We start from the raw sequence: 10,537 nt of genomic DNA, 5'->3' as shown, positions 1-10,537 counted from the left end.
GGGGGGGGGGTAAGGCCACAGAAGCAGCCAGAGTATGAAGCCTTTTATCCATTTTATCACCTGCGCTGTGGAAATGGAACTGTTAATTATAATTAAAACAAGACAGGTGTGACGGGGTTTGCACCTTGGAGAAGTCTTTCTCCAGAATAGAGGCTACTGGGGACAGTGAGACCTGTCACAGGCCCACTGCCGCAGCTGAGGAGGAGCTAATGAGGCACCAGCAGCGGGAATTCTGAAAGGAGCAGGACCTGGGGGTCTCCAGGAGGGGGAGTTTCAGTGACCCAGGAATTCATGGTTGAAAAGTCAGGTGAGGGAGGGAGGAGGGAGGCTGGCCTGGTGGGGGGAGAGGAGCTGAGCGTGGTGGGCTCCAAGTGGGGCACCTGTGAGGCCATCGAGGGCAGGAGGCCGATTGAAATGAGGGTGCTGGGCTTGGGAGCAAGGCCGGGACTTCAGATCCTGGAGGACCAAGCCTGGCCTGAGCCGCCGCCTGCAGGAAGGGCCGGCATCCCGGGAGGTTCGGGGATGCTGCAGGTCAGTGAGGAGCCTCCGGGCTGCAGGCCGAAGAACAGCTGGCAAGATGCGGCTCTACTGCTGAGGGGTTCGCCTGCCACCCGTGGTGGCTTGCCCAGCAGCATGCAATGACGTCAGGACCGTTTGGGTCTGCACTCTTGCCACCCTCGGTGTCCCGCGCAGACAGGACTGCTGTCTGGTCCACGAGAGGCAGTTCTTGCAGGAGCCTTCCCTCGGTGGGCCCCACCTGCCCCGAGTGGCCAGGAGAGGCTCCGACGGTGTGAGTTTGGGGCTGGACGTCTGCTGGCAGAGGCAGGTGTGGGCAAGTGGGTGCCTGCTGGAGAGACACTGGCAGTGCCTGTCACACCCTCGTTTCAGAGGGCAGAGAGAAGACGGACGTGGAGGGGCAAGGTCAGAGAGCAAGAGTGAAGATGCAGTTTCAGAAAGAAGGTGAAGTGTGGCTTCTTCACATATGGCAGCATCTCCGCAATAGCCAGGAACAGGCTGCGGACACACGCTGCCCCGGGAGGGAGCTCCCACGTCATGAGACTTCCCCAAAAGGGCCAGACGTAAGAGGCCACACGCACCGTTACTGTTTATGTGAAACGTCCAGAAAAGGTGAAGTTATATAAAGGGAAGCCTGGACTAAGGGTGGGAACAGGGATTAGCCGTAAAATGGAAACGAGTCTTTTGAAGGCGACAGAAATGTTCTTAAAACTGGATCAATGGGTGCCCAACACTGAAGGTTCACTACAAACCCTTGGATGGTGTGCCTCAAACAGGTGAATTTTATGGTATGTAAATTATACTGTGACAGAGCGGCTAAAAAAAGGAAGAAGGTAATTTAGTCGCCAGTGCTACATGTTGCAGAGAGAGTGAGCAAGCCCGGAAGAGGCTGTGTTCAGCGCTGCCAGGCAGCGGGTCCTGTGCAGAGAGCAGGGCCAGCGCCAGAGGTGAGGCACCTGGCCTGCCAGGTGGGCCACTTAAACCAGGACAAGAGCATCTTTCTCTCATATTCGTGTTTTAAAGCTGAAGAATTTCCCTGTTGGATTTGGAAACAGTAGGACTTTGGGGGGTCAAAGTTTCCTACAACCAACCTAATAACCATAAAAGCCTTAGAGAAATGGAGAGTCCTAGCAAGTCAAAAACCCTGTGTGTCGCATGATTGATAGAAGTACGGCTTACTTACTATGGATAAAAACCAGAACGTTCTGGGGTAGGAAGGAGGCAGGGAGAGGCCAGCTGGCAGGAAGGGAGCCTGTGGAGACTCTGGATGGCGAGCAAAAGTTGTGCACCTTGTGGGGGGTGATTACACAGGTGCATACAATTGTGAAAACGAATCCAGCTGTGCTCTAAGAACTGTGGGTGAATTATGCCTCAAAGAGCATGGAGGACACCCGAGCTGCACACAGAATGCTGAATTAGAAGGTGATGCGGCTGCCGGGGGCGGTGTCTGAGACCCGCTGCCCAGTGGAAGAGCCTAGGGTGGCTGGGGGCGGTTTCCCAAGGCAGCCACAGCCCTCCTCTCCCTCCCTTCCGCCACGAGGTCTTGATGCTCCTCCCACTTGGGCGGGGTCTGCAGCCTCTCTCCTCAAACTCTGTTTCTGTTTTCCTGTAACAAAAGAATGCAGAGAAAGTGGTTTCTGAGGCTGCACCAGGAAAGGTGATGCAGTCCTGCCTTGCTTATGGGGACAAAGACTGGTGCTTGGAACCCTGAGCCGCCACCCCACGCTGGAACGAGGCTCAGCCCCCCCCCCCCTCCTGGTCTCTAAGTCCTTCCAGCCTAATGGCCCGACCTGTGACCGAACAAACCTTTAGGTGACTCTAGCCCCCGCCCTTGGGTCTTTCCAGCTGAGCCCCCAGACACCACGTGGTGGTAGCATCAGGGAGCAGCCCTGTGAGCGGCCTTGGGAGGAGCGCAGCTCCAGACAGCATCCAAGGGCATCCAGTGGGGCCCGTAAGTGACAGCTGCCAGGTCAAACCGGTCCTAAATTCTTGACCTTTCAATTGTGAGAAAATAAAATTGATGTTTCAAGCTACCAAGGTTTGGGGTAAGTTGTTCCGTAGCGGAGTGACTGGACTGGAGGGTGAGCGCTGGGGCAGAGGTCAAGTCTGACCGTGCCCGGGAGATGCGGCAGCTGTGTGACGGGCTCATGGTCTTGTCTTGCTACTTCTGTGTATGTTTACAATTCTGCATTTCAAAACCCACATACGTGCATCATGTATGGAAATTCTACCTGAAAAAAAAAAGACCCTGATTTTTCTACAAATAAATGACATGAAAAAAAGGAGTCTAGGTCTGTTCTGGCTGCTGTTAACAAAACACCATAGACTGTGTAGCTTCAACAACAGACATTTATTCGTCTTAATCCTTCCTAGAGGCTGAGGAGTCCCAACAATCTGCTTTGGTTCCTGTGAGGACCCCTTCTTGGCCCGGAAACAGCCATCAAATTGCTGTGTCTTCGCTTTTCTTTTCTTTTTTGTTTTTTTTGCAACGGGGATAAACATACATTTGGCTTGTAAAGTTGTTTTTTTTTTTAATGTTTTATTTATTTTTGAAAGACAAAGCACAAGCAGGGAAGGGGCAAAGAGAGAGGGAGACACAGAATCCAAAGCAGGCTGCTGGCTCTGAGCTGTCAGCACAGAGCCCGACATGGGGCTCGAACTCAGAAACCCTGAGATCATGACCTGAGCTGAAGTTGGCTGCTTAACCGACTGAATCCTCCAGGCTTCCTGTGTCTTCACATGGGAACCGGAGAGACAGGGTTGTGGTTTTCTCCTCCTGTAAGGACACAGGTCCCATGTTTGGGGCTCAGCCCTCATGACCTCATCTCAACCTGGTCACTTCCCCAAAGCCCCACCTCCATAGTCCATCCCACTGAGGATCAGGCCTTCCACACGTGACTTCTGGGGGGACGCAAACATTCAGTCCATATCAGAGAAGACCATGTGCAAGGAGACTTCTGGGACCTGGGAACCACACACAGTGTGGGCCTGGGCTAAGTCACTCTTGAGATAACCAAATTGAGTATTAGATAATCATAATTTCTTAGATGTGACAAGGCTATTGTGCTTATGCTAAAAATAATTCCTACTTGATAGACATATATTGCATTATTTATGGGTAAAATTATATGTCTGAGATTTGCTTGAAAATAGGAACAAAAAACCTAAGGAAGACAAAACAAGGGAACAAAGTGTTTACTGAGGCTGAGTGATGCATATATGGGTATCATGCTATGGTTTTCACGTGTGTCTGAGTATTTCCATATTTTTTTGAACGTAGGGTGTGCTTATTTGCAAGAAGTTTTGGAAAAATAAGCCTAAGAAACATTTATCAGCTCTTTCAAATATACTGTGAAAAAAAGCCAATTTTAAAAGATCACATGCTGCACGATTCCATTTATAGAATGTTCTCTGAATGACAGAATCACAGAAATGGGAGAACAGACCAGCGGCTGCCAGGGTCTACTAGGGGTGATGGGGGTGGGAAGGTGGTGGGGGAGAAGGGTGTGGCTCTGCAGGGTTAGCAAAAAGGACGTCTTCGTGGTGGATCTTGATCTCAGCAGTGGTTACATGTGATAAAATGGCACAGAACACAGACTCTGCGCAAATCCACAGGGGTGCTGCTGTGGTGCTGTAATTATGTAAGATGTTACCATTGGGGGAACCTGGGTGAAAGGTATGTGGGACTTCTCTGTACTTCTGGAACTTTCTGTGAATTTATAACTTCGAAATTACAAGTTTAAAAATGTATCAGAATTGGGGCACCTGCCTGGCTCAGTCCATAGAGCATGTGGACTCTTGGACTCGGGGTTGTGAGTTCAAGCCACACGTTGGGTGTAGAGATTACTTAAAAATAAAATCTTAGGGGCGCCTTGGTGACAAATCCAGTTGAGCATCTGACTTCGGCTCAGGTCGTGATCTCATGGTTTGTGGGTCTGAGCCCTGCATCGGGCTCTGTGCTGACAGCTCGAGCCTGGAGCCTGCTTCAGATTCTGTGTCTCCCTCTCTCTCTGCCCCTCCCCTGCTCATGCTTGGTCTGTCTCTCAAAAATAAACATAAAAAAAAAAATCTTAAAAAATCTTAAAGGCATGCCTGGGTGGCTCAGTTGGTTAACTGTCCAACTTCGGCTCAGGTCATTATCTCACGGATTGTGAGTTCAAGCCCCACGTTGGGCTCTGTGCTGACAGCTTAGAGCCTGGAGCCTGCTTCAGAGTCTGTGTCTCTGTCTCTCTCTGCTCCTCCCTAACTTGTGCTGTCTCTGTGTCTCTCAAAAATAAGCATGAGGGGCGCCTGGGGGCTCAGTCAGTTAAGCCTCCGACTTCGGCTCAAGTCATGATCTCATGGCTTTGTGGGTTCGAGCCCCGCTCTGGGCTCTGCGATGCCAGCACAGAGCCTGCTTGGGATTTTCTCTCTCTCTGCCCCTCCCCTACTCGTGCTGTCTCTGTCTCTCTCAAAGTAAATAAACTTTAAGACAAAAACAAAACAGGAGTGACTACAAAAAGATGTACATTTTAATCTGAGTCCTCAGTGGGGACAATCTTTCTAAAAGTCAGAGACATTACAAATATAATTGAAGGATCTGACTAGGTTAAAAAGTAAAACATCTCCCCAAATCCTCTATAAACAAATGTAAAGCGAAATGGGAAGGTCAAAAGATACTTGCCCTACACGAGAGGCCAATGAAGAGCACCCAGGGGGTCAGGTGCTCTGGCACACTGTTGACGGAGATGCCAGTTTCCCCGAAGATGACTTGGGAACGTGGCAGGCAGGATTCTCGGGGGCCCCAAGGTCCCCACGGGCATGAACAAGCGCGGTACCACCCCGCCGCCCCTTGAATGTGGGCGGAGCCTGTGAACACACGGGTGTTACTCCGGTGACCCCTTTAGTAATCCATTGGTTTTGACATAATCAAATCGGAGTTTATCCTGGGTGAGCCAGACCTGCTTCTCCAAGCAGCTCAGCTGGCTGTGAAGAAGGAAGCTACCGTGTCAGCCATAACTCAAAAAAAAAGTCTTTAAGCTGCCACATTGTGAGAGGAGCTGTGAGCAACCCCCTAGCAACAGCCAGCAAGGAAGCAGGGACCCTGACCACAGAGAAGGAACGAGGAACGCCCCCCCCCCCCCCCCCGCAGCCTGAACGAGTCTGGAAGGCCCTCGGTCTGCGTGCAGGTGCGGTCCGGCCGATGGCTGGCTCGCGCCTGGACTCCGGACCCACAGTATTGGAGACGGTGAATGTATGTGCCGTTTGAAGCTAGCTACTAAGTTTGTGGTGATTTGTTAAGCCACACTTGAAAACTAGTACAGGCGATATGTATCAAGAATCCTAAAAAGATTCATGTTCCTAAATGAAAAAGTTTTAAAACTCTAAGATTAAAGAACTCTTGTTTAGAACTAGAAAACCTCAAAAATATAAGATGTTAACTCTCTCTTAATCTATAAAATCAGTGACCCCAATCAAAACAACACAGGTCTTTCTGGGGACTGGACCAAATTATTCTAAAGTTTAGCTAGGAGAAGCAAAACGTAAAAATAGCAGGAAACTGGACAAGCAGGTGCACAAGAGGGACTGAGCCCTGACATGAAAAGGTGTTACCGCAGAGAGGGGGAGACACGCGGGGTCTCACGCTCACAGACTCACGCGTGGAAGGAAGGGTGGAAAGTTCGCTCACTGGCTCAGAGACGACTGACTGGACAACCGAGAAAACAGTGTTGGTTCAGTCCTGACTCAAAGTCTACAGGAATCAGAAAATGTAACCAAGAAAGCAGAACAGTAACAGTTTTTGTAGGTTGGTGGAGGGAGCGCCTTTTCACTCCGCCAGACTCAGAGCCGCAGGGAAAAGACTGATGTCCATCAGTGCAGAAAGCAACACTGGGCACCATTTACAGTACCGACGCTAATGGTCAATTTCCTAAATGTACAAAAAGCTCTTGCACACAAAAAAAGCCCATGTACAAAATGAAAGAATATGAGGTGCATTTAGAGGAAACTGCGGGACCCCCATGCTCCCCATGCGAGGGTAAAGCTTCAGGGAAGGTGACAGCGCCCAGTGGGGGCAGAAGTCAGTACTAACATTTTCATATAACACGGGAAACGATTTAGCAAATTGACAAGAGTCAGGGGACGATACAGAGGAATGTCCTGTTGACAGATTCTTGGTGGAAATATATATTGATATAATCTTTATGAAAAACAACTTGACAATATTTACCAAAATCTTCATTCTAGTAAATTACCCAGTAGATAAACCCTCACAAACGTGCACGTATATAAATGCAAGAATGGTCATTGCAGCATCACTTGAAAAAGATAAAAATTGGGAAAAACCTAAGTTACGTTCATTAAAGGGAGCCGCCACCTTAGAGGAGGGGCCACACCTGTGTGTGCTTGGCCGCCAGGCTCCCCCTTCCACAATGTGACCCTAAATGCATCAACCAGTGGATGCACATATGAAACGTCTGGAAGGAAAAGAATCATTCCATATGCAGTTTTTAAATCACATAGTCATAACCTTTTAGTCTTTATATACAAAAAGTGTGTATTCACTGATGTAAAAAACATGAACTCCCCAACTTAAAATAAATGCAAAATATGATCAAATGCAGTTTTTGACTTAATACTAAAAATAAAAAGGACACTCCCGGTGCTTAGTGCAGGCCATGGGGCACTTGCTGGTAGTTACAACAGTTGGAGCTCTGGCTGCGTTGATGAAGACGGAGGGAGCTCGGGGCCCCAGCACCCCCTCTACCATCGGCCTCTCTGTGCCTCAGGACCTTTGTCTGTAAAACACAGCTCAGAAGAGGACCTGCGCACTGGTACTCAATGTCACTGTCATCCTGGGCTCAGAATGACGTCTGACGCAGAGCGAGCCCCTGCCCGGGCTGGTGAGGCTTTGAAGTGGGGAAGACCGCTCACCGCGAAGCAGTAGCACCAATGTAATAGCATTTTTGTGACAATTCTAACCCAGGGTGAGTTTTCTAACTCTGCCTGCTCTCTTAGGCCTGACGGGCTGTGCCTCAAACCTGTAAGCCCAGGGAGCAGGCCGGGAGATGCCACTGTGGAGGCAAGGAAGCACTTCTGCTTTTGTCTACGACAAACTTGGCATTTTGCAAGTCCTGTGCAATCCTTGTGAGCTTAACACGTTTAAGAAAGGGTGGCCGACATCAGAAATGTTAATTCTTCCGCGTTCTGACCGAGAAAGCTCTGGGCAGAGCAGAGCGCATATCTGAACCTTCATCTCTGGGACAGATTCTGCCTTTTCTAGTCTTCCTCCTCCTCCTCCTCTCCTTCCATGTCTGTCACACAAGCCAGCCGGCAGCTGGGTCCCTTCGCAGAGGACGGTGGAGGTGTGTCTCCCTTTTCCCCCTTGAAAGGGGGCGTCGAGTACAGACCTCGCTCACGGCTGAGTTGTCAGTCCGTGAAAGCTGTGACACGTTCTGACTGCCTTTGACCCCGCCCACTTCTCTTCCTGAACCACACACCTAATTCTTTTGCTCTGGCCCCAACACAGACGTTCTCTGCCTTCTAGAAGAGCTTTATCCACAGACATGTTAAATACCTGGATGTTTTCTTCCTTCTAGAGAAACCTGAAGTAAAGGTAAATTCGAGCAAGAAGAAAGTTGTCATTCCACAGATCGTTGTCACTAGAGCCTCAAAAGAGACTCTAACCAGCGACAGTTCCGTTGGAAGCAAAGAGCAGAGAACCATCCGGGAGCAGGTGGAATGTGGCCCCTACTGCCGACACAGAAACCCTAGCACAGTAGCCGCCTATGAGTCACGAGAATAAACAAACGCCCCGAGGAGCTGTCGTTTTTCGCTGTGTGACAGCGGTGGTGGCGTCCTGCCCTGTGAGAAGCTGCAGCCGCCCCTTCAGGGAATGAGGACCCCCCAGGGACCACCCTGGGCTCACCTGCCCCAAAGCTGCTGGCAGCTTGGCAGAGGGCAAGAGCGACTCTGGCTCAGAGAGTGAACTTTGTGGCAGTAAGTGACTTGGTAAACCTCTGGTGTCACTGCCTATACAGAGTGACGGGCAGTCGGCAGGCAGCACATCGCACTCTCTTGGTGGGCCATTAAAGTCCTTCCCAGTCACCTCCGAAGGAGTGTGGTGTAAGTACTCAGCACTACGGTGAATGAGGCGTCCCCCACACTTGGAAAAAAGGTTGGACTCTGAGGACTCCATTTTAAGGTGTCATGTCCCAGAACTGGGAAGTGCACAGTCACCTGGGGGGCCCACAGGCTCCTAGCTTGGCTGTAACCTGATGCAGAGTTTTAAAGGATCCAGAAGAAGAATGTGGAATTGGGTAGCGGCCACCCATGGCACTTAGAACGTGGGCAGTGGCCTTGTCAGAGCCGCCGTGGGTGGAGGGGAGTTGATCTGACGACTTCCTGTCTTTCTGGCTGTGAGGAGGGCTCCCGACAGGGAGGGGCCCTTCAGGGAACCGGTCCTCAGCGGCTCACAGGTCAGTCTCCACCCACCCTACCCTGCCCACCCTACCCTGCCCTGCCTGCTCGGACACATTTAGTCTTGTAACTGTGTGTTTGTTTCCTTGGTTCCTAGAATGGTCAGCAGGCTTTACACTCCGTCTCTATGTCTCTATCAGAGACTTTTATATTTTAAGCAATCTCTACACCCAACGTGGGGCTCAAACCCACAATCCTGAGATCAAGAGTTACACACTTCACCTACTGAGCTAGCCAAGCACCCCTCTGTCTCTATCTGTTGATGAGAATCCTATCCCTTTAGTATTAAATAGTACAGTTGACTTCCAGTTTCAGTATAAACCCTAAAAGAATAATAAATCTCATACTGACGTTGTTTAATAACACATTAGCATCATTATTTTGTATTTATCTAATACATGTACTTATGCATTCTGGCACAACTAATTATCTGTACACAAGAATCAAGCCCATGCAGATGTGGACTTGACCCCATTGGGCCAGCATGCCTACCTTCTCCATAAAATTTCTAGTACCCATTAAATTTCTATTTGAAGGGCGCCTGAGTGGCTCAGTCAGTCAAACGTCCAACTTTGGCTCAGATCATGATCTCAGCGGTTGTTGAGTTCAAGCCTCACGTAGGGCTCGGTGCTGACAGCTCAGAGCCAGGAACCTGCTGACTCCCTCTCTCACTGCACCGCCCCACCCCGCTCACACTCTCTCCCTCAAAAACAAACATTAAAAGTTAAAAAAAAATCTATTTGGCCTAGAAATTGCCCTCCTTCTACCCCTGCCCTGAGAATCTCGAACAAATAATCTGAAAACTGTACTTACCAAGGCACTAATTCTAATTTCGTTATAAGCTAGAAGCGTAGCTATGAATGATTTAGAAAGGGACTGCAATGAACTGAACATGATAATTAGTTTAAATGAAAACAAATGACTTTGACTAAGTTATTACTAATTTCATGATTACCAAATGTCCTTACCTATATTAATATCAGCATTTACAGTGTAGTCCCCTGCACGGAGGCCTCTCCTGGAACCCTGTTTACAGTGCGCCCAGCACGTCCCACTCACTGCCCTGCCTCATTTTTCTCCTTAGCACGCATAACTCTCGGGCCATCTATTTACTTACCCCGTTTGCCTGCTTCCCGCTAGAATGGAAGATCCACAAGGGCAGAGCCTGACGAAGCGGGTGCTCCATAAGTACGTGTCAGGAGGCGTCCGTCGCAGCGTCCTATCCATTCTTTTCTTCCACACCCTTCCGACGAGCCCTCCTCTCCCTGACCCCCGGAGGTCTGGCCCAAGCCCCTCCCGGCGTGGCTCCAGATCGGCCTCGCGAGCTCCAAGGGAGCCCCCAGCCCCTCGGACTTCGGCCTCCCCCTCCTCTGGCGCCGTTCCTCAGCACCCCAGCCGGCTCGTGTGCCCGCGCTTAAAACTAAAACATGGCCCAAACCGCGGTAGTGCGAGGGGATGGCAGCAACTGATGTCCTCCAGGAGTCTTTGGGAGGCTTCCTGGGAAACCATTGCTAAAGTGGGCGTGCCCCGGAAGTAGACCACGCGCCTGCGCGCAAGAACCTCG

At 50.2% G+C, this 10,537-nt stretch overlaps 1 protein-coding gene and 1 long non-coding RNA gene across 2 annotated transcripts; both read left to right on the top strand.

The window, feature by feature from the left end:
- Positions 1 to 334: 334 nt before the first annotated feature.
- On the top strand, positions 335 to 2,549 carry LOC115281174. Its single transcript, XR_003904143.1, has 2 exons — positions 335 to 1,938; positions 2,135 to 2,549. It is a non-coding gene; the product is annotated as an uncharacterized LOC115281174 (long non-coding RNA).
- A 3,149-nt stretch (positions 2,550 to 5,698) lies between these two features.
- On the top strand, positions 5,699 to 8,603 carry SPATA33 (spermatogenesis associated 33). The gene is made up of 2 exons (XM_029926064.1): positions 5,699 to 5,749; positions 8,042 to 8,603. Exons 1-2 carry the CDS (start codon positions 5,699 to 5,701, stop codon positions 8,297 to 8,299), a joined length of 309 nt encoding a protein of 102 aa, XP_029781924.1. The 3' UTR covers positions 8,300 to 8,603.
- Positions 8,604 to 10,537: the final 1,934 nt, after the last annotated feature.

The sequence above is a fragment of the Suricata suricatta genome, chromosome 16, assembly GCF_006229205.1.
Source record: "Suricata suricatta isolate VVHF042 chromosome 16, meerkat_22Aug2017_6uvM2_HiC, whole genome shotgun sequence".
Classification (NCBI taxonomy): domain Eukaryota; kingdom Metazoa; phylum Chordata; class Mammalia; order Carnivora; family Herpestidae; genus Suricata; species Suricata suricatta.
Note: the sequence above shows the minus strand (reverse complement) of the source record. Positions and strands in the feature narration are given on the sequence as shown.